The sequence below is a fragment of the Cibotium barometz genome, chromosome 1, assembly GCF_041138505.1.
Source record: "Cibotium barometz isolate CiBa-2024 chromosome 1, ASM4113850v1, whole genome shotgun sequence".
Taxonomy (NCBI): Eukaryota; Viridiplantae; Streptophyta; class Polypodiopsida; order Cyatheales; family Cibotiaceae; genus Cibotium; species Cibotium barometz.
The window spans coordinates 80,342,968-80,367,445 of record NC_141046.1 but is presented as its reverse complement, the minus strand read 5'-3'; the positions used below and the strand labels follow the sequence as shown (position 1 = coordinate 80,367,445).

At 43.8% G+C, this 24,478-nt stretch overlaps 1 protein-coding gene across 1 annotated transcript in view; it reads right to left on the bottom strand.

Annotated features, from left to right (window-relative positions):
* Positions 1–224: 224 nt before the first annotated feature.
* Positions 225–24,478, bottom strand: part of LOC147642483 (nucleolin) — a 92,100-nt gene continuing 67,846 nt past the window's right edge. Inside the window, exon 5 of the mRNA XM_086806970.1 lies at positions 225–723. Within this exon, the coding sequence (XP_086663096.1) occupies positions 405–723 (319 nt within the window). The 3' untranslated portion in view covers positions 225–404. The remainder of the gene's footprint in view (positions 724–24,478) is intronic.

Here is a 24,478-nt window from a genome sequence, read left to right as displayed (position 1 = left end):
GTTCACACGAGTTGGAGCAACAAGGAGACGCAATTGCTGACTTGACAGGACTGAGTTTGCAATCGCACACACATGAGTGTTACCCCACCACATTCAAACAAGGCTGTGACATAAGGACAACCTTCACCCCAAGACTTTCCCTAACTTACCTTTATCACCTCTTAATGAATGTTCTGACATAATAAAATAAGCTCAACATATGACCAATTTAAAATGTAATAGCATGAAGAAAACAACACCTGCAATTCAAACATGTAGAAGAGAATAAAGACACCCCCGGAAGGGCATGAAAGGAACAGCACACCATGTGTAGCTGCTATGATGTCTTTGACTTTTGTAGAGCCTTAGACAGCCTTCTTACCGGCTTCTCCACTCAAGGGAGAAGATTGAATGAAATGTCAACATTACGCACTTGATTTTGACTTCTTCCTGGGTTTCAAAATAAAGTCATCATCCTCATCATCATCTGAATCTCGTATCCTCTTAGCTTTTGAGGATTTGCTATCACCATTGACTGTGGAACTTTTTTTCTCAAATTTGACCAAGGAGCTCTTCTTCTCGGATTTGACAGTTACATTCACAGACGACTTCTTCTCAGACTTGACACTGACATCTCTGGATTGTTTGACAGGAGATCCCAGCTTTTGACTCGGTTGGTTTTTCTTCTTCCGTTCAAACGCCTTCTTTGCAGCATCATGTTCTAAAAGGCCATGTTCCATCATCCTGCCACCCAGGAATAAAGTTGACATACATTAAGCCCCACAAGCTTTAACAGAAACAAGTTTGTTTCAGATACAAAGTAACACATTACACATGAGGTGATTGGCAAGCTGAATCATATATAAGAAACCTTGAAAATACAGAGAGCACTTGTAGATTATACTTAGAGATAAAAACTCTAGTTAACAAAAAAGCATATATAGCTGTGGTGCTGGAGGTGTTGACAACACATTGCTAGAATCTCCACCCCCTGCAAGAATGAGTCGTCTGCTCTACTTCACTGATTGTCTCCATAATGTGGATGCAACACAACATTCTCATAGACCAAAACTTTTGGGTCTTTGAGAATCAGGCATTCTAACTTAAATCCTCTGCTTTCCAGTTTTCACTTCACTCACAAGCCTGTGTCCCCTTATCAAAACATCTTACAGTGGCTGAATCAATGCCTTGATAATAATACCACAGATAATAACTTCCCTACTCAAAACCAAAACTTGCATCATGGCCTTCTTTTAAAAAGAAGGCACATTCACCACCTTGCTTTTTATGTGATCAATTTGTGGTTGTCATAGGCAACATTACAACCAGCAGCTGCAGCCAGCAGGGTTTGACCTTGTGCAACACAATTACCATCTTAAACACAATTCACATCGACATGACTGCCTCTTTGAGGACTTCCTTTACTAATACTTATTTGTATTGGAGTTTTAAGAATGGAACCGTCTAACAAAAAAGAGCTCCTTCAGAATGAATGTAATGATATGGGGACTGTCCAAACATAGCCACCTACTGAATGTATGTCACCACATGAATTAATACCTCCCACCAGGAATTACATTCATATATCTCTACTGGGCTAGAGTCAGCTGGAACATAATCAATAAACGTAATGTGTGCCCTAAAAAGGAGAAAATGGCCACTACAAACTATCAGCATGAGGTAGCAGAGTAGGGTTTGTGCCCATTGGAAGGAAATCTGCCACCCTACACAATATGTCCGGCCCCTATACCCCGACTCCCACTAAAGATTTTAGTTATTTACTTAACCGTGTCTAATAAAAGTAATCATAGTGCAAGGAAAAATCCTATGCACAATTGGTCACACATGTATGTTAAGCCCGTGCACTGCACTAACTTCTCACCAGCCCCCGCATCAGGGTACCTTGTAGCAAATCCAAACAAGGGCCCAGGCAGCAGATTGTACAGCTTTAATGTAAGACAACCCACGTATGCACTGTGCATACAAACCTGTGCAGCCTTCTGCACAACTGGCAGCGTCTGTGCAGCCTAAATGCAAGACAACTCCACTTATTCCATACAAACCTGTGCAACCTGATGGTGTCTGTACAGCTCTGGCAAATGTGTGCAAGGGTCAAAGGTGTAATCCCCATGCAGTAAAGTATCAAAAGAATTCATCCAAGTAGGTAGAAGCCATTCGTGGAGAATCTGGTCGGTGAGGGATCATGGAACAGAGAATGTAGCCTGATTGATGAGCTAGAATCAAGGAAAGAATTATGGAGAGGTAGCCGTGATCTGTGAGGTGGATTCCCGACCTCATTATTGATGTAATCAAACTATGTATCTACACCTATTTAAGAGGCAACATCTAATGAGAAAAAAGATATCATTATGCTGGTCTTCTGTTGATTACTTTGCTTACAGCTAATCATTCAATGCTATGCATGCTTATGTTTAATCCACTATGCTGATCCTAATCTACGAAGCTGCTTCGCACAAGCTGTTCGATGTACCACACATGCAGAAGGCTAGCTCTCCATATCAAGCAGCCATGCATGCCTGCACAGCTGCTGTATGTACAGCAAGACGTGTGGGCCTGTCTATACTGGTGACTACTGCTACTGGCATCCATCAAGGACTGCTTCTGCAATCCTAACATGCTGGTCAAGAACCCTAGAGCCAAACTCCCTGTCCATACTGAAGGAAGTGGCAGCCGTCCGTGCTTTTCTCACTCACACGTGTGTGCAAGAAGAGGATATATGGGGGAACCGATAAAGTCCCTCTGCCAATCTTGCCCTAGTTTTTAAATAATGGCTTACCTTTGTCTGCAGAACCCAAAAAAAATGCACTTACAAAATCCAACCAGTCTACTTCTAATCCCATCTTGGATTAGCAAGTATGCTCCTCCATTTGAGGACACATTAATAAGTGTCATGCAAAGGCACTATAAAAGTTGTAACATTATGAGACACTGACCACCCAAGGCCTTAGTAAGTTTTGGGTGCCCAAGGGTGAATAAGGACCAGTTGTATATAAGTCATTTTCTCATAATGAATGGACACAATCCCCCTTTGTGCTATGAGAGCTCTTGTCTTGTCTTGAGAGAGACTGTCAGAGTATACTCTAGTACATGTGCCTTCTCTATGCTTATATGCTTGTGTAGAGAAGCGACAGAGAGAGATTGTCTTGTGTGGTGGTACAAGCGACTCTACGGTGACAGCGTGGAGGTGGAGCTTGGAGGATTGGAGATTCTCAAAGTGAGCTTGGAGACCATAGTCACAAGGGACGGGGGACGGGAACGGAAACGGGGGACGGGAATGGGACGGGGGATGGCCGTATGTAGGGAACAGGGACGGGGTAGGAACAGCACTTAAAAATCACTTTGTCAGCGCCACCCACTCGCCTACACGGGCAAAGCTTCCATGCCCAAGGCCGTGCACCGCCTCCATGAAAGTTGAGGGAGAACTTGAGTGTCAGGGTGGGTGGGGATGTGTGTGCACTCTGTGTGTGTGTGTGTGTGTGTGTGAAGCTTGAGAGAGTGTGTGTGTGAGGGAGAGAGTGTGTGAGGCTTGAGAGGCTAGAGCTTGCTTGTGCGAGAGCTTGAAACTTGAGACCTTGGCCCTTGAGGCTTGCTCCTTTAGGGAGAGAGTGTGTGTGTGTGTGTGTGTGTGTGAAGCTTAAGCTTGAAGTGTGAGAGGGAGTGTGTGTGTGTGTGTGTCTTCTTATAAGGAGGGAGGCAAGAGAGAGGCCAAGGCCCAAAGCCTCAAAGGCTCAAGGCCTATGGGCCAAGGCTAAAGGCCCACGAAAAGCCCTCCCCAAACAGCCAAAAAAAATGTGACCTTTGCCCAAACATCAACTTGGGGCGTTCCTATGCAGCCGTCCGTCACAACCGTCCCCTCCTGGATCCGTCCCCATCCCGAAGTGTTCCCGGTACGGCATCCCCCCGTTCCAAGGGTCCGTCCTCTCCGTCCCCTGTGACTATGTTGGAGACCTCAAGGGACACAAGCTCGAAGCATTGGTAAGTTCCCTATGTTGGTTGTGATCTATTGCTTCTTCCAATGATGAATGCTTAAGAGTTCTGTGGTAGACCTTAGAGGGTGAGTATGGGTGACCTTAGAGGAAAGCTACATCGTGTTTTCTTTTAATTTTGATGTTTGTATCACTAAACTTGCTAGCGTGAACTGGCAGGTTTGCTACTCTATTTTTTATTTTTTCAAAAAAATCCACAAAAATCACAAAAATAAGGAGCCATTGGTTGTGCTTTGAACTTGCATTACACTCCTTACTACTAGTCTATCGACGCGGGAATTAACACGTGAAAGTGCAGGAAAACGGTTCACGACGTGAACCATTTCTTGCTATCTCACGGCGTGAACTCCTTCCACAATCAGTGCCATGAATTATGAGATTACTTTGCTAAATATAGAGTGCCTTATCTTGACACAACGGGTCCTACGGAATCTTATCCTACAAACTAAGAAAGATACTTTACGACATGAAACACCCCCTGTTTCACAACGTGAACCATTTCGATTTCACGACATGAATTGTATACCTTTTCACGACGTGAACTATTAGATACTTCACGACGTGAAACAACCCCTATTCCACGGCGTGAACCATTGCTTACTACATCACGACGTGAACTGTTTTTTGTGGTTTCACAACGTGAACTATCAGTAACAGATCTAGTTCACGAACCAAGGACAGTCAGATTTAAAGTTAGGAAAGTGCTTTAAATTTTGCATATTGAGACTACCCAACTCAGATCAAGGCACACGGACCCAAAATTCGAAGTAACCGTTGAACGCATGAAAGTACAAAAAATAGTTCACGTCGTGAACCATTTACGGTCTCACGACGTGAACCATTTCCTGCTATCTCACGGTGTGAACTGCTATCTGCAATCTCACGGCCAAAAAAATTTCAGATCGATTGAACCCTATGAAAATTCATTTGGGTTAGTGATTTAGCCTATCAAATCGTATTCACATGCACTTGAGGTTTGGCAAACTCATCGGAGACGACCTTACTCCCAACGATAGTGCATCGAACCACCCAGGATCTTCTTATCAAAAGAGTGTTGGTTCAAGCCATTCTGCGAGCACTCAATTGAGTATTTCAGCTCAGAGAAATCTAACCACCATTGATACTAGTCAAGAATCCATGGAAGAAGGGCTACGATTCCTTGGGATTAGAGAGGAAGAAAAACCATCTTCTCCTACAAGATCCACTGGTATCTTTGACATAACCAAGGGATTTTTTGGTCTCCAAACCAGCACATAAGACGAAGCGCAATCTACGAGTGCATGCCTATCCACCAACGCTCAATTGAGTATTTCAGCTCAGAGAAATCTAACCACCATTCTGCGAGCACTCAATTGAGTATTTCAGCTCAGAGAAATCTAACCACCATTGATACTAGTCAAGAATCCATGGAAGAAGGGCTACGATTCCTTGGGATTAGATAGGAAGAAAAACCATCTTCTCCTACAAGATCCACTAGTATCTTTGACATAACCAGGGGATTTTTTGGTCTCCAAACCAGCACAGACGACGAAGCGCAATCTACGAGTGCAAGCCTATCCACCAGCGCTGGACAAGGTGTAAGACCAGACATACAAACCCAGCCTTCGAGTTCTAGGTTGTCTAACACTAGAACTCCCAGGATGAGGAGGGACACGAAAAGTGTGGCCACGACCGGTCAAGTCTTCTCTAATCCTTGGGATTAGAGAGGAAGAAAAACCATCTTCTCGTACAAGATCCAGTGGTATCTTTGACATAACCAAGGAATTTTTTGGTCTCCAAACCAGCACAGAAGACGAAGCGCAATCTACGAGTGCAGGCCTATCCACCAGCACTGGACAAAGTGTAAGACCAGACATACAAACCCAGTCTTCGAGTTCTAGGTTGTCTAACACTGGAACTCCCAAGATGAGGAGGGACACGAAAAGTGTGGCCAGGACCGGTCAAGTCTTCTTCCCAACCTCAGAGGAATTAGAATTAGACTTGAAGAGAGCTGAAGTAGAGCGACAACTACGAGCATTGGGCTTAAGGAAACAAGAGCTCGATACTCGACGAACAAGGACTGAACAAAAGGAAATGGAAAAGATAGATCCATTTCAGTCACGTGGCAAGGAACCAGAAATGTTTAGGAATGCCACCGATAATATGAAAATGGACAGGGCTGAGGGAGCCAACCCAAATTTAGAACCCATTAATGAAGAGCCAAGAGTGGAGGAAGGACTTGATACCCAAAATGAAGGGGACAACCTACCTTGGGAAACTATTGAAGTTGAGGAGCAAATGATCAATCATCCCACGGACATGGAACTCTTAATTCTACAAAGACGGACGGAGGCTGCTAATAATGAGCCGGGCCAAAATGAGGTGACCGGACCTACCCGTAAACCTGAAATGCCTAGAAGAGCCAATGTAGAAAGAGGACGAGATCTAGGTAGGAGGGGAGTAGCTCCTGACCAATGGTGGATCCCATTGAAGATCTTAATGCGGCCACAAGGACAAATTTGTTGAATATGGCTGCCGAAATGGACCGAGGAGTGGTTAGGGAACTAGGCACTGCTCTAGAATCCAGACCATCCTAAATGAAACCACACATCATTTCCAAGCTCATACAAAAGTTCTCAGGGGATGGGAACCCGATTCAACATGTTGAGATCTTTGAGTCCACATGCGAAACCTGAGGACCAATGAGTGATGTAACCATGATTCATGCCTTCTCAATGACCCTAGAAGGAAAGGCTCATCAATGGTTTTGAACCCTAAAGCCAGAAGGTAAGATCAATTTCACTCGGATCAAGAATGTGTTCATGCCAAGCTTTCCCCGGAGTGGTGACAGATGGAGCCCTGTGGCATAGCTCCATAATATCAAATAAAAAGAAAATGAGTCTATGCGAGACTATGTATCTCGGCTCAAGCACTTGAATTCAAGATGTAAACTACACGAGAAGCTAACTGTTCATCAGTTATTGCCCTACTTCCAAAGAGGTATCCAAGATCACAAAATGCATGATTATCTAGTATTGGCCCGACCAGTTACTCTGGATGCATGTTGTAAGTTGACAATCAAATATAACGATAATATGCTTGAATTGCCACAACCTGAAGATGTCAAGGCAACTTCAGCGGCAACAACTTCGCAAGTCTTGAGTCGCCAAGACACAGGAACTCGAAGCAAGCAAGTTGGGAACATGACTCAGTAATGCCATACTGGACAAATTGAAGATTAAGGATGGAAGAGAAGCATCAGGTCATGGGCATGCTCATATCTACCCTCGGAGAGATCTGGTATGGTGTTCTATGTGTAGAATGAATCACACCACTACTGAATGCTCTCAATTAAGAGTAACACCATTACTCTATTGTGCTCATTGCATGAAATTAGGGAACCATGACACTTCCATGTGTAGCACAACTGCCGGCACCCAGATCGCGACTGGCCTTGCCAGCACCACCCATGCAAATCACTACGGCTGCAAGCCAACCAAACCCATCCTATTTACCTAGAGGGATGTTATGGATACAAGACACGTTGCCTCTACCTATTCTACCGCCACAACCACCACAGGCTAAAATCAACCAAGTGTTGATTGAGGAGCCATCGGATGAGGATGAAATGGTGCGTGAGATAGAAGTCAATAGTGAGTACTATGAGAAAGATGCGAAGATTGCGCCAAAATTTTATCTCTTACAAAATAACACGCCAATACCAGTGTTCCAAACCAAGATACAATGGAAAGGTAAAGACATAAACTCAAATATAAGAAAGAGACTACTACAATGTTTTGGTTGCAGTGGACCTCATCGAATAGCAGACTGTTCTATCTCCATGGCATCTTCCCATTTCTTATTTCCAATTGCCTGCTCAAAGCAAGTGGGCTCAACCTCCTATATTGCTTTTACCATTGTAAGCAAAAGTATGGGCTGTATATCCATCATATCTCAACATGTCAACAGGGTATCTAACCCTCATTGTAAGATTCCTCCCCAGCCTCCTAGGATGTCCAGTATCTTCCCCTGTAATCAAATCCCTCTTCAAAAATATAAAAGATCTTGTTTCTACCAATTTTGGCCTAGAGAGAGAAAATCTTCTAGAGAGTGGTAATTCAGTTTTTAAATATTTTTGGATAGAAAAATATCTCATCTTATTAAAATAAGTTCCCCTGAAATAGAAGTTCAAAAAGATTTTCAGAAGGTGGTGCATGATTGGGCATTAGACCACGTGTATGTTCGAAGGAATTCACAAATCCTAAAGATAGACCTGCGAATGTGGAAAGCACACCCAATGGAAGGAAAACTGTTTGGTAATTAGTCGGTCACCATTGAGCGAACCACATCCATACAAGTATGCCAGCCAACGGTAGAATTTTCAAAGGAGAAAGAAGAAGCTGAAATATATGCATCGCGTCCCCCCTGATTTCAGTGAAAACTGGATGCATGTGCTAGCCACCAATAGATGTTATGTAGCCCCGAAGAATCCAATACGTTGAATCTAGGAATGTTCCTACCACCTCTGTCTGTATGGCCAATGTACAACCAAGTGAAGAGGGGTCAAACGAGAAAGCCTTCAGCACATAAGGGACTGGATCATAAAGCCACACCAGTGCCCAACGCCTTAGAAGATGGCGGAAGCAGAAAGGTATATCGCTCGACGAAATGCCCTCGTACGAATTAAACCCACAGACGCCTAGTGGCTGAGATACATTGAATCCACAGAACGCCTAGTAAACCCACGGAACCCAATAAGTTGAATCTGGGAATGTTCCTACCACCTCTGTCTGTATGGTCAATGTACAACCAAGTGAAGAGGGGTCGAAGGAGGAAGCCTCTAGCACAGAAGGGACTGGATCACAAGGCCGCACCAGTGCTCAACGCCTTAGAAGATGGCAAAGCAAAAAAAGGTATATCGCTCGACGAAATGCCCTGCTACGAAGTAAACCCACAGATGCCCAGTAGCTGAGATATCTCGAAGCTACTAAGGTGCACAATGTGTTTTCTAGTAGCTGAGATATCTCGAAGCTACTAAGGTGCACAATGTGTTTTCTAAGTATTGGGGTGAGGAGTTGAGCAAGATATTCTTAGCAGGGAAACATAAGGAGGAGGTCATCCCCCTAAAGCCGAAAACGCCTAACCTTACAAAGGTGGGGCGCCGAAAACGAAACAAGGCTCTAGCGGAAGCTAAGCACGAGGCCAAGAAGGTGATGGCTCAGTATCAAACAAAAGAAGAGGATGAAGATAAACCAAACCCACTCTCAGTGCCAGACCATTTCAAGACATACACGATTGACGAACGAAAAGTGATCTAATTGACGGCCAAAAGTGTTAAGGAAGATGGTTTGTCCACATCATACGATGGTCCAGCTCAAGTCAAGGAAATTGATATTGCAGAGCCAGGGGAGGAAACCAAACCTGTCTATAACGCTAAGCACTTGACTCCAGCTGAGGAAAAGGAACTTATTGCTCTCCTCAAAGAATTTAAAGATTGTTTTTCCTGGAACTACAAAGAGATGAAAGACGTACCACCTAAAGTGGTACAACACACAATCCCAATCATGGAAGGATCAAGACCTACCACGCAGAAACCTTACCAGATGAATCCAAAATATGCAACAATTATAAAGGAGGAAATTGACAAACTCATTGCTCCAGATTTCATCTACGAAATTGAGCACAGCGAGTGGCTATCACCAATCGTGATAGTGCCGAAGAAGAATGGGAAACTTAGGGTCTGTGTCGATCTCAAAAAGGTCAATGCAGCTACGAGAAAGGACCATTATGCACTGCCTTATACTGAACACGTATTGGAAAGGGTAGCTAGTAAAGAAGCTTATAGCTTCTTAGACGGATTTTCAGGTTAAAATGGTCTTCAATATAATGTGGGAGACATTTGCTTATAAAGTTATGCCATTTGGCCTCACCAATGCCCCAATAATGTTCCAACGACGATTGATGTACACAGCCTTCAAGGACTACTTGCAAAAGTGGTTGGAGGTATTCATTGATGATCTGTGCACACACTCACGATAATTCCGAATTAATTCCGAATGGGAACAATCCCTAGTGCAGAATATGAAGGATTAATCAAAGCAAGCAATCCCTTGTTAAAGCCGAAATTGATGTTCAAGGTGCTGATGCAAATCACACCATTTGAACCAACCAGACGAATACTGCCAGAAGCCTACTCCGAAGTCACGTCTACAAGGCAGCCTCATGTACCATATCCTCTCCGCACAATGCCAGAACTGGAGGAATTATTGCCACTGGTAGGAGAAGGAACTTTATGGGTGAATGAGACAAAGCATACCAAACTCGCCAATCCTCATTTGGCGGATCTACTAGAAATCAGAATTGTTACCTTTATGATCAGCTATTGTTTCCGCCGGTGGCGCACCAGCGAAAAAAACATCCTGTACATACACGAGGAGGCTACACCACAATAGTCACAAATGATGCAACTCCCAAAATAGAAGATTTTGGTATACAGCCAGTATGGCGGAAGAAATACTTAATTCCAGAGTATAGTCAACAATACCAGTGTGCCCCATCCACACAAAGAGTGGACCCACTGTACATGCCATTAAGAAGAAGGATGACGCCCGTGGAATTACATGATGCAAAGCAGCGCGACTCATATCTGTGCTACAACTTTCCATTATTTGTCCCAACAACTTTTGCAACGATAGCACAACAGCAAATGCTGACATGGGTATGTGCGTGGCACCGTATTCCAGATCCAGCAATAGTGGCCAGTGTCTGATTCTTAAAGCTGATCGTAGTGCTCATTGACCAACCCAAAGAAAGATATGATGGCTTTGAGGTGGATCAACTACTCTTCGACATGAACCACAGCCCCAGCATGATATTGTACTACCACCGTCTCAGATGTCTACCAGTTTACATGCATGTTACATTTGAAGACATGGTAGACACCGGGTTCTGAACTTCCCATTCTGCATTCAGAAGAATCCTAAAAAAGCTTCAGTCCCGTCGAAGCTTTTATCATCATGAGTTCGACGACCACGTCTTTCGACCTCGATAACAAGTTCTGAGAACAGAATCTACATCAGGTAGGGAGGGATGTTAATCCAATCTTGGATTAACAAGTATGCTCCTCCATTTAAGGACATTAATAAGTGTCATGCAAAGGCACTATAAAAGTTGTAACATTATGAGACACTGACCCCCAACGCTAAGGTTAGTAAGTTTTGGGCACCCAAGTGTGAATAAGAGCCAGTTGTATATGTTTTCTTTTTCTGCATGTACTTTGTGAAAGAGTGCACAGAGCCGAAGCAAAGGAGTACTAGAGTGTACTGAATACAGAGTGCAAGAGAGAGAGAGAGAGAGAGAGATGGAGCAAACTATGCTGAATATACTGAAGCAAAACAATCCCAAGCAAGAGACACTAGAAGTCTCATAAGTGAGGGAGAAAATATGTACAAGACTGAATGAGAAATGAGAGGCCTATTTATAGGTGAGGTATGCTGGCCGACTGGGGATGCTAATACTGGCCGACTGGAGCATGTACGCTGACCGACTGGTAAAATACTAGAAAGGCTGGGAAAAATCCCAGAAAATTAGAGAAAAAAAGAGGTGGCCAGCCCACAATCAAGGGCCATACAAAAAGGACCAAATGGGCACCAAAAGTGAGCAGAAACTGGGGATGAATGTGCTAACACCCCCTCTCAGCACCAGATGTTGAACAAACTCCAAGAAGCCGAAGATGAGGAGCCAAGGAAGCCTGAGAAACCGGCTTGGTGAACAAATCTACAGCATGCTCCGCTGAAGGACAATACTCCAAACGCAAATCTCCAGCAAGAACCTGTTCACGAACATAGTGATATTGTATCTCAATGTGTTCCGTACGAGCATGAAACACAGGGTTCTTGGCGATGGCGATGCAACTCTGATTGTCACACCAAAGAAGAGTAGATCCGGTAGGAGGACAGCCGAGCTCCTCCAATTATCTCTGGAACCATATCGCCTCACATGCAGCATAACAAACCGCACGGTACTCCGCCTCAGTAGAGAAAAGCACCACAATAGGCTGCTTTTTACTGCTCCAAGAAATGGCTCCAGACCCGAGTGTAAAAACACAACCAGTGATCGAATGCCGAGTATCTGGATCTCCAGCCCAATTTGAATCAGACCATCCAACAAGAGTGCATCATTGGCCATAGAAGATGCCAAAGTCCAGAGTGCCACGCAGGTACCGAAGAACTCTGAGAGCACACCGCCAATGCTGCTGACGAGGTTTGGATGAGAAAGAACTCAATAAACCGACTGCGAAACATATGGCCAATCGAGAGTAGGTCAACCACACCAAACAGCCGACGAGAACCCAATACTGTCCCTGATCAATCCCTGGAGAAGCATCAAGTAGAGAAAGCTTCTCACCAATATCCATAGGAGAAGATACTGGTCTGCACCCAGTCATCTGAAATCTGTCGAGAATCTCCCGTGTGTACTTTTGCTAAGAGAAGAAAATGCCCTTCGAGGTATGCCAAATCTCAAAGCCGAGAAAATAATCCAGAAGGCCAAGATCTGTCATCTCAAACTATGTCTCCAAAGCATCCATAACAGTGCAGATCCGCACAGAATAAGAACCTGTAAAGACAAGGTCATCAACATAGACCACAATGATAACAATCAACCCCCTCTCAAGGAGGATATAAATGTTCGAATCTGCATGAGAACGACGCAGGCCGAGCTTCTGAAAGAACTCATCAATCCGCTGGTACCAAGCCCGTGAAGCCTGCTTCAGACTATATAAAGCCTTCTTCAGCCGGTACACATGATCCTATTTACCTGGGACAACAAATCCTAACAGCTGATCAACATAAACCTCCTGTGTAAGCTCTCCATTAGGAAAGCCGACTTGACGTCCATCTGGAAAACGGGCCATCTATGATGACCTGCAAGAGCAAGAACGGTGCGAATGGTAGTCACCCTGGCCGTCGGAGCAAAGGTCTCATCGAAGTCGACTCCAGGGCGTTGAGGATAACCCTTGGCAACCAACCTCGCCTTGTGCTTGTCCAAGCTGCCATAAGCTCGGAACTTTGATTTGAAGATCCAACACACACTAATCACCTTACGCTGCAGTGGCCAAGGCACCAAAATCCAAGTGTCATTCCGTTCGATAGCATCCAGCTCTTCCTGCATAGCACGACGCCAAGGCTCATGTGAAAGAGCCTCATCCACAGAAGTGGGATCAGAAGGACCATTAATAATAGAGGACATAAGAGCATAGTTAACAAACATGTTGCCCTCTTGAATTTGTTTCCTTGTACCTCTAGAAGACGCCGAAGAGAACCAGGCGGAGGAGCAGAAGGAAGCTCACGTAACCCAGAATCACCAACTGTCTGATAATACCATCTAGGCACAGATCTCCTCGAACTCGCTGGAGGAGAAGCAGAGTCATCATCATCTGATTGAGAATCCACAGCTGAAGGCGGAGCAAAAGCAGAGGGAGGAGGAGGAGGAGGAGGAGGAGGAGGTGGAGACGGAGACGGAGACGGAGACGGAGACGAAGGTGGAGGAAGAAGAACCTCACCACCCCCCTCTGAAGATGTAGGAGTCTCGTCGAACACCACATCAGCTCACAACTTTGCCGGCCTAAGGATCATAAAGACGATATGCCTTGCACACAGTGTTCTATCCGAGAAAAGTCATGCGCTGAGACTTCGAGTCCAACTTGGAGCGATCCTCCTTAGGTACATGAACATACGCCGAACATCCAAATATCCGAAAATGAATAACGGAGGGCTTCTCACCATGGAAAGCCTCATATGGAGTTTTATCTAGAAGAGCAGCAGTAGCAGACCTGTTCTGAATGTAGACAGCAGTGAAAGCCGCCTCAGCCCAAAAACGGCGAGGTAATGAAGAATGCTCAAGCATAACACGGGTCATCTCCATAATGGTCCTATTCTTCCTCTCGGCAACTCCATTCTGTGATGGAGTATATGATGTAGTAAGCTGTCTCCGAATGCCATGGGTCTTGCAATATTGTTTAAACTCCGAGGATGTAACCTCACCCCCTCCGTCGGTCCTAAGAGCCTTGACCGAGTGACCAGTCTCTTTTTCCACCTCGGCTCTCCAATCACAGAAGTGCTAAAAAGCCTCATCCTTGGTCTTCATAAAGAAAACCCAAGTATATTTGGAAAAATCATCCACCATCACGAGCATGTACAACACCTTACTCAAAGACATGGTACTCATAGAACCACATAAGTCTGCAGCAAGTGATGTCGAAGATCTGTGTGTCGCCTCCTTCAGAAAAGCGGCTCGATGTTGCTTCCCCTGTAAACAAGAGGAACAAGCAAAAGACGGAGCCTTGATGGTCCCAACCCATCCTTCGAAGCTCGCTGTGCAGAAGCTGATAACTCAAATGGCCAAACCGAGCATGCCGAACAGCAGAAGAAGCACCAGAAGAAAGCAGAGCGGTCAACTTGTAGAGACCACTATCTGGGACTCCCTGAGCCAAGATACTACCAGTCGCCTTATCACGAATGGTAATCTCATAACGAGAAAAGATCACCTTTGCACCGTGAGCTGTAAGAGCGCTCACTGAAAAAAGAATAAAAGCCAAATCTGGACTATATAGAACGTCAGAGAAGTACCTCTTGTCTTCGGAAGAGCGGAAGATGGGGATAGTGCCATGTCCATGCACTGGCACGGAAGAAGAATCACCCAGAGTGATCTTGCCTAACCTGGCAATGAAGTCCTCGAACCAATCTCGATGGGGTGTCATATGAGCAGTAGCACTGCTATCCACAATCCAAGACCGTGACTGAGAAGTCACAAGAGTAAGTACCTGCTAAGAGAAGGATGCCATCATCCTTCTTGGGTTGAGACACCGCCGTAGAGGAAGAGTTCTTTACTGCTTCATCACACTTCTTCTTGTAACATTGGGGTGACTTGTGACCCTTCTTGCCACAATAATGACATTCAATGTTCTTATTCTTTAAGATTTGTTGTTGTCTTCATCCTTGTCGGAATCCTTGGAGTTCTTGTCAGAACTCCCTTTGACAAGAACTCCCTTTTCCTTTCTTTTGCTGATTCTTCCCTTTATCTCACGCTGCCAAAGCTCCATCAAGGCCACCAGAGGTGCCAGTCCGCTCCTCAAAGTGAGATTCAATCTGCATAATGGAGAGGAGAACTTCCTCCCAAGTAACTGGAATAGGACGAGGAGAAGAAACAAGAGACTGAAAGTATGCATCAAACCTCTCGGGAAGCTTGGAGGAAAGCCGAATAGCCATGTTCTCTGTAGAGATGTCCTTGCCACAAACAACAAGCTCGTCCCGGAGATCTTTTATATTCGAGATAAAAGCTGCTAAAGATGGAAAGACAGAAACTGATAAGTTCATAAGTTGCTTTTCCAACGCCAAAATCCGACGCGGAGACTTAATCTCACAGAGATCTGCAAAAGCCTTCCAAACTTCATGTGCAGCATTTGCTGTACGCACATGAGAGAGAACAGAATCCTGACAGTTCCACATCAGAAAGGAGAAAACACGTCGATCATTCGACTACCAAATATCAAACTGTGCCTGAGTCGCACCATCGGAAGCAAGTGTGGGAGGGGTGGCATTCGCCAATGTAACAAGCCAATCCCAAAGATCCACGCCACGCAAGGCCGATTTCACCTTCACCTTCCATAGGGTGTAGTTGGAACCATCCAACTTTGCAGACTTAGAGAACATATAAAGAGAAGACGGTGCAGCCATCACAAAAGCTTGGGCTCAATCTCAAGAAATATGCACAAACTCAGAAGAAGAAGTGTCTTCCACAGGTACCATGGATCAATTGAATTAATCCAAGTGTTGGGATGAGATAAATCTAAAAGAATAAAAGAAAATACCCAAAAATGAGTAAATGCTTATATAAGATGAAGAGTTGACTGAGTACAAGGTTTATTAGTTAAAAATTATGAAATATTACTAAAAATTTGAGATATTTTGGAATAATAATGCATTTTTGACACCTTGGTAAGGAGAGGGAGACTCTTGAGGTAGGCACCTTTTTCACATGTGTGGAAGGGTTTTTAATTCAAAAAAATTATGATATTTTTATCTTTCCTCTCTCCTGGATCAAACCAAATCAAAAAGAGAGCCAAACTGGTCCAAATCTTATCCAAATAATTGAGTCAAACTGAACTTGACAATTTCTAGAACCCAGTTGGACTTCATTAGTGGCCTCCCTCACCTATAAATAGACCCTCAGTCTTTGTAAAAAAAATATTGGAACTATACCATACCAGTATTATATTAAAATAATCATATTTTCTATTATCCCTTAAATTTTCTATTATCCCTTAAATTTTCCTCTTGTGGGAGCTTGGAGCTCTCTCTCTCTCTACAACAACTCTTGGAGTTTCTCTTCTCCTCTTAGTGGACCAATTGATTGATCAGGGGCTTCACTACTAATAGAGAATCAAGCCAAATTTGGAGGTAAAATCAATTTTTATGATTTTTTTCAATTTATCTCAATGACTTTCTTCTTCTCAACCCCTCTCAAGCTTAAGAAGCTTTCTAAATGAATGTTTTAATTCAAATCAAGCTTTTCCTTAAAGTCTTAATATTTAATTAAGAGAAAGTTAATCTTTATGCTTATTTGTAATACTTTCTTTAAGTAAATCTCTCTCTCTAAAAGAAAGGCCATCTTTATGCATAAATCTCTTGAAAAAGGATGCTTCTCAATGATAGTCTCTTAATTCAAAGCTAAACTCTAGACTTGATAAGCTAGAGATTAAGGAAATGATATTTTCATGATTTTGTATTATTAAAATAATGGTAAATTCTTTTAGATTGTTTATGAGTAGTTGAAAACTACTCTAATTCATTCTAAATGAGAAATGGATTATTCTAACAATTTGAAAAAAGAGAAATGTTGAAATTAACTTAATCTAGTGAGATAATTATAATTAAGTTTATGATTATGATTTAAATTCATAGTTTGATTTTAAGCATAAAAGAGGAACTACTATCATATTTTCATTACAAGCTTTTTATTCTTTAAAAAAAATTTAAGAATTATCAGTCATAGCAACAAACTATGACAAAACTTTCAAAAAATAATACATATCTTATTTTAAACATAATGCTAAAAGAGGACTTCCTACCATATTCTAGAATTGGACATCCTATGCAAATAGAATAATTTTAATCATATTCATGATAAATAATTTTTTTATAACTATACATAATTAATTGATTATGAGAAAAGAGTAAATTTTAATAAATTTATTTTTATACAAAAAGAGAAATTTCCATGATAATTGAGATCCAAGTAATTAGATGGTAAAAGAGAAATTTTTTGTAAATTTATTTTTATGCAAAAAGAGATATTTTTTATAATTTTATTTTTATGCAAAAAGAGAAATTTTCATGATAATTAAGATCCGAGTAATTAAATGGTAAAAGAGAAATTTTTGGCATAATTCAAATTATGAGTAATTATCAAAAGTAAGATTTTTAGCATTATTAATTTTATTGAAAGATAAGGATAGAATTGATTTTTGTAAATTCCAGAATCTTTTACTCAAAAAGAAGAATATTAAATATATTTCACTTGAGAAATTTAAGAAAAAATATGAAAATATCCATCGAGAAAAAGTACCTTTAACTAGACCAAGCAATTGACAAAAACTTAGAAAAGTCCCATCGGTGTCGAAAGTAGAAAACAGTACTAAATATGAATGCGATGTGATAAGATGTGAATACGATGTGATGATATATAAATGGATATGGATGTGATAAGATGTGAATGCGATGTGATAAGATACGAATACGATGTGATAAGATGTGAATGTGATGTAATGATATATGAATGGATGTGGATGTGGATATGAATGTGATAAGACGTGTATGTGATATGATAAGATGTGAATGTGATGTGAAGAGATATGAGTGGATGTGATGAGATGTAGATGTGATGTGATGTGAATGGATGTGGATGTAGATGTGATGAGATGTGATGTAAATGGATGTGGATGTGAATGTGATAAGATGTTTAGGTGATGTGAATGTGTGTGAGGAGATGTGATGAGATGTGGATGAGATGTGATGCGATGTAAATGGATGTGGATGTGAATGTGATGAGATGTGATCAGATGTTAATGGTGTGATGTGATGTAAATGGATGAGAATGAGATGTGAAGTGATAGATGTGCATGTGAATGAATGGATGGATGTGGATGAAATGAGATGTGAATGGATGTAATTAGATATGGATAGATGTAGATGTGATGTGATATGGATAGATGTGGATGGAATGTATGTAATGTGATGTGGATGCAATGAATGTGATGGATGTGAATGGATGTGATGAGATATGAATGGATGTGATGAGATGTGAGTGGATGCGATGAGATGTGAATGGATGTGAATGTGATGTGAATGAATGTGAATGTGATGTGATGATATCTGAATGGATGCGATGAGATGTGAATGGATGTGAATGTGATATGATGATATCTGAATAGATGTGATGTGATGTGATGTGAATGGATGCGATGTGATGTGAATGGATGTGATGTGAATGGATGTGAATGGATGTGATGTGAATGGATGTGATGTGATGTGATGTGGATATGGGTAGATGTGATGAGGATAGATGTGGATAGATGTGATGAGATGTAATATGATGTGATTGGATGAGAATGGATGAAGACAATAAGAATACATATGACTGGATGTGGAATAAGCAATGTAAATTGATGTAGAACAATGTGGAATAACGAGAAATGATGTGAAACAATGTGGAAAGATGAGAGTTCGTTAGAAACTGTATTTATGAAACCTGTTTTCAAATGACTGTTTTATGTCAAGAATGCTGGGAAAGCATTTTGACCATCTTGTGAATGATATTGTGGAGACCTAAGTGATAAAGTTGCAACAGCTCACAGAGAGTCAATGGAGGACGCCTCGCGTAGCAAGGTTGACCGAGGTCTTGACCAGCCTCGGTTCGATTTAAATGGTGAGCTTCCGATAAGGTGGATGAGGGACCAAGGAAGCGGCCTATGAGTGAAGCGCTAGGTGATCTGCGAAAGAGCCTAGAGGATGCTGACCATACGATGCTCGGGCTCTGGGTCGCCAAAGATATCCACGTATGCGACGGGGAAGAAAAATGAAACAAGGTATTAGAGTTGTTTTCTGAACTCCGGCGTTGATCTGGTTGATTGGCCTTGCTGGTCCTCAACGGATGAGTCCATGGCTCTTTTATATGGATCTGTTGGTTGATCTTGCTGATCTTCAACGAAGAGTCCATCTGGATTTTCTTATGTGATTATATTCCCGGGTACTATGAGCTAGGAACTATTGAAAAGGCTCCTGAGTGAACAGGTGGTGAGCGTTCTGGTTGCCAATGATGCCATAGGTACACCAATGAAGGAATGATTGGAAATTAGAATTCAAGCTGGATATTTTGGAGGATTATGATCAGTGATACTATGGTTTCATTAAAAGACTGTTTTAAAGACAACTGAATCTGTGAAACAGGCAATTTCATATTGGGTGTATAAGTCGTGTGACTATCTTAAAGTTTGATTGAAGCACCGGCTAGGGGACCTGGGAACTCTTTTCCCTGGTACCCGAGGCAAAACATAACCAAATTTCTAAATGGATCCTATCACTACAGTGGTTGGATGGGCGGTTGGCTAACCCATGGGATTGGATGGGGTTAGGCTAGACTGATGGATCCCTAAAATGAGACTCAATTCTGTTAAGTTACGATAGTTGAAGTAAATCCCGGATAACCCTTGTTCTATGGAAAAGAATCAACGGCTGTGCCTCTTGATAAGGAAAAAAGCGTTGGACTCTATGATCCAAGTGCAAGTCTTTTCCTTGATCTGATCATGAGACTTACGAGTTCAGTCGGATCAGTTTGGTTAGTGATGACCTTTACTACGTTAGAATAAAATTATCCTGGAGGAATCGCCTATGCCTGCTGGGCGAGGGAAGTTTTTCCGGGTTCGGTTTTGGAAGAACCGAGGGATTAGTCTCTTGTCCGGATATCCATGGACGAGGCCCCGAGTGAGAGGCTCTGCCCTGCGCAAGAAGTGCTACTTCCGCTGTAGCACCCCTGAATTCGTTGCGCGAAGGAGGCAGGATCTTTCACTTTAAGGAAGCACTCCTAATCTAGATTATGTAAGAAAGAAGTGGCCGGGATTCTGTATGCATTATCCAGCCGTCGCTTGCTTGGGCTGGTTGCTTCTTCGGTCCTCTTTCTTTTGTCTGCTTCCTGTCTTTCGTCAGGGACCTCCATAGGTGCTGAAGGTGCCTCTTCATTTTTGTGGTGCTCATCACCTCTTCTCTCGAGGCCTTCTATGCACCAATCTCTGTTGATGCATTCTAATCTTGATATAATAGAATTATGAAGTGGTGAGAGGTTTCTGAAAATGATCTCAACTGGGCTAGGAGGAGGTGTTTGTTGAGGTATTTCAGCGGCTGTGCCTACTAGAATTTCTAATAAACTTATTTCCATGGCTTCCTTTTACTACACTACTAGCTATTTCTTGGGCCAGTTCTGCTTCCAGGCGTTCTGACTCGTCAGCGACTCCGGGTATGATACCCCGCATTTCTTGTCAGTCTTCTTTCTTCTACTCTTCTTTAGTTCCTTCATTATCTCTTTTGTGTGCTTTAGCAGTGCTTGCCCTTCCTACAACTCACCAGAGGTAAGTATTGGCTGCTCAACCTACGCTGCTTGTGGTACCTGTTCCTCTGGCACTGATTCTGAAATAGGAAGCTCTGTAGCATGACTTAGCACCTTTGTAAGCAAGTAGGGATTACATACTTTAGACTGGTGGGCCTTCACGTAGTTCTCCATTACCCTGTGGATGTACCACGCCCAGTCTTCCTCCTCCTCATGCACCTTAGTAATCCTGTTAAGAAGGACCCTGTTGTATCGTTCCACGGGCTTTACCTGCATAATGAGAGACATGGCACGACAAGCTTTCTCTGTCATCTCATCCCGTATATTCTCGTATTCAGCCCCATTTAAATTGTATGAGGTTTTCTTGAGCATGGCATCCAAGGGCATCTGCTTGAAGTTGTGAGAATGGATCTTCATTGGCGGTGGCAGCTGCAAGGCCTCACGGATCAAATCTTCGGAGATGAGGACCTGTTCAGTGGTACCATCTGCCTTGGTGGCCTCTCCCCGCTTAGTGGCCCTGTCATAAGTCTTTAAATATTCAGCACACAACTCTGTGTTCATTGTGTGGGAAAGGCATGCAACATTCGTAGTAGCCCCACCTTCTCCAGCTTTGCCTTGACTTATGCGTCTTCTAAAATCTACAAACATTCTGGGCTATGGTATTGCATGGCTATCTTCCCATATACAGTTTGTACATCCTTGGTAATTATGGGGCCATGGAACATCTGTGCATATTGTCCCAAATAGTTGAGCTTTGGACCACGTGATGGTCTCTTTTTTCTGTCCATTGGTGAACCTGAGGCACTTGCCTGTGTGGCGGCTGGAGCATCTGCAACTTCCGGTTTAGGTGTGTCGGATATCGACATCTGTAATATTGTTTAGAGAGTCAGTCATAATGACTGGTGAGAGCATGTGGTCTTCTCCCCTTTTTCTTCATTTTTTAAATATTGTGTGTGTGTGTGTGTGTTATATTGAAGAGAAGGGTGTTAGTGTATAATACGTGAAGATGTAGGCGAGAAGGCATAAGCTGTGAGAGTGCAATATCTTTACCCGTGAGATAGCAGGGTTTTAACCCGTGAGACAGTTAAGACGTGAGATGGTTAAGCCGTGAAGTGGCTTAACCCGTGAGAATGCACAATCTTAACTTGTGAGACAGTTAAGACATGAGATGGTTGAGCTGTGAAGTGGCTTAACCCGTGAGAGTGCAGGGTCTTAACCGTGAGATAGCAGGTGGCTTAGCTCGTGAAACAGCTTAGCACATGAGAGGGTTAAGACGTGAAATGGCTTACCCCGTGAGACTTGTTAACGTGTGAGAGGGTTAAGCTGTGAGATGGCTTAGCCCGTGAGATGGTTAAGACGTGAGATGCCTTAACACGTGAGGTGGTTAGCCCGTGAGATAGTAGGTTCCGACCCCGTGAGATGAGAGCTTCCGACCCTGTGAGATGGCAGGTTCCGACCCGGTGAGTTAGCAAGGTCCGAACTCTAAGGGTTTTTGACTTAAAAAGCTTTGATTGGTCAGCATTTTGAGAGTCGGATTGTGTGGCCTCTTTCTAAGGAGCAAGGTGGGTGCCGTGAAGTATCAGGTGGCTAGTTTACAAGAAAATCAAGTGTGAACCCAGCTTACTCACGGGCACTTTTTCCCTGTGACTGGACACACGTTTTTTCCCGTGTGAACACACTTATGTGTGTTGGGCACTTAGCCCTAGGCTTTTTAGTACTCACTTATACTTTCATTTCATATCATTATTGAGTACATCTTTTCCAGCACTCACGTCCCTCTGTGCTTGAGGTTGTGTGTGTGTGTGTGTGTGTGTGTGTGTGTGTGCAGGCTAGCTGCCCTCCTACCCAACATTGGTATCAGAGCCTGGTTAGGGTTAGGGTTAGGGTTACACCTTGCTGCCCCCCAACATTAGGGTTAGGGTTTGCCTCCCGCTTCAGCCTATCGTGCATACACGCAACACTCTCTCTCTCTCTCCCATGGATTAGCGGTTTGGGGCCTATGGGACACAGACCAGGCCACTGACAGAGATACACATGGCAGTATGGAACTGTAATGGTTCACTATGGGTGCAGCCTGGACGACTGGAGCATGTTATGGTGGGGAGAGACATCGTACTTCTCACAGAGACACATCAGAGCCCAGAGAGAGGGCTACCTCGAGTAGAGGGATTCCAGTGGGAGTCAGCATAGAGGAGGACCACACGCCAGGGTACCTCGAGAGGGTCTGGGGGAGTAGCAGTCTTGTTCAGACGGGAGCTACAGGGGAGACTGAGAGTGGTAGCACAGGATCCAGAGGCCAGATACATGTGGATCAGTTTACAGCTCTCACAGGACAGGGTTATATACATAGCTTTATGTTACTTTTCTCCATCAGGATCCTCCTATGTCATTACAGAGGACATGCCACAGGAGGAGGAGACAGGAGCCTCGCCATACACTTGTCTGTCAGAGGAGATTATGCATTATTCTACACTAGGGGAAGTATTTCTTACGGGCGACTTCAATGCCCACACACAGAGCAGATACTGTGAGGTGTATGACTATGATGACATGGAGATCCTCCACCCTGTGGATCCAGAGGAGATAGGGGCTAGTCGGGCATCAGAGGATACTGGACCAGACAGAAGACATTATGGGGACCACTTACTAGAGTTGGGAGCCAGGCATCGTCTCGTTATTTATAACGGGATGCTACAGTGGCCGGGATCAGGAGGGCTGACATGCTTCCCACATGGGGGTCATACACGGACCGGAGGCACGGTGGTAGACTACATTATGGGGTCTTTGGAGGCATCACAGCTTGTCACCTCATTCTCCATTCCACCTTGTCCTATTGGGGCAGATCATACATACTTGGCATTTTCACTAGCCGGATCACCAGTATCACCAGCCCCCCACATACCGACGCCACACACTACCATCTACTTCACACATGACATGGCAGACATATACACTGGCAGAGTAGAGGATGGGCTCCTACTCATGGATCCCCTGGCACCTATGGATACCATTACAGCCCAGCTGGCATCACTCCTACACACGGCTGCATTACAGAGCTTCCCACATCGTGTACACTCAGGAGAGTCTGCGAGACCTGGGACTATGCCCCAGAACAGATGGTATGATGACGAGTGCAGAGCCCTATACTCACGGCTCCGCATACAGAGAGCCTTGGGAGCCATCATAGAGCAGGAGTCGAGGAGAGAGATGAGGAGACTTACTCGCCACAAAAGGCGGGCCTTCGCAGAGATACAGGAGCTAGAGATCTTTCATTTCTTCATGAGTAGAGATAGCCCTGTCTCATGGCGGCACTTCAGAGAGTCCCGGACCCCAACACCTATTGCAGACCCACAGACATGGCACACATATGCAGAGGGCCTATACCATGCCCCACAGCAGCCACCTATACCTCAGCCACAGGAGCCTCGACCTACCACAGCTAGCTTCTTTACCCACTCGATGGTACAGGAAGCTATCCGCCGCCTACAGCATGGACGGGCCGCCGACCATATGGGCCTGCAGGTTGAGCATCTCATATATGCAGTAGATTCTTTAGCTCCTTTTCTTGCACACCTGTTTAACAGGGCACTAGCAGAAGGTTTGCCTGCGGAGTGGACGATGCACACCATTGTGCCGATTCACAAAACAGGGGATATGCTCGATCCGAGCAACTACAGGACGGTTATGGTTGGCCACGTGCTGGCCAAACTCTATGGTGCAGTGCTGGAGCAAGAGCTTAGCTTATATGCTGAGCGAGCAAGTTTACGCTCATCAGGGCAGGCAGGCTTCAGGAGAGCTTTCTCTACCACTGACCATGTATTCACTTTGAGATGTATGATTGATCAGGCCAGAGT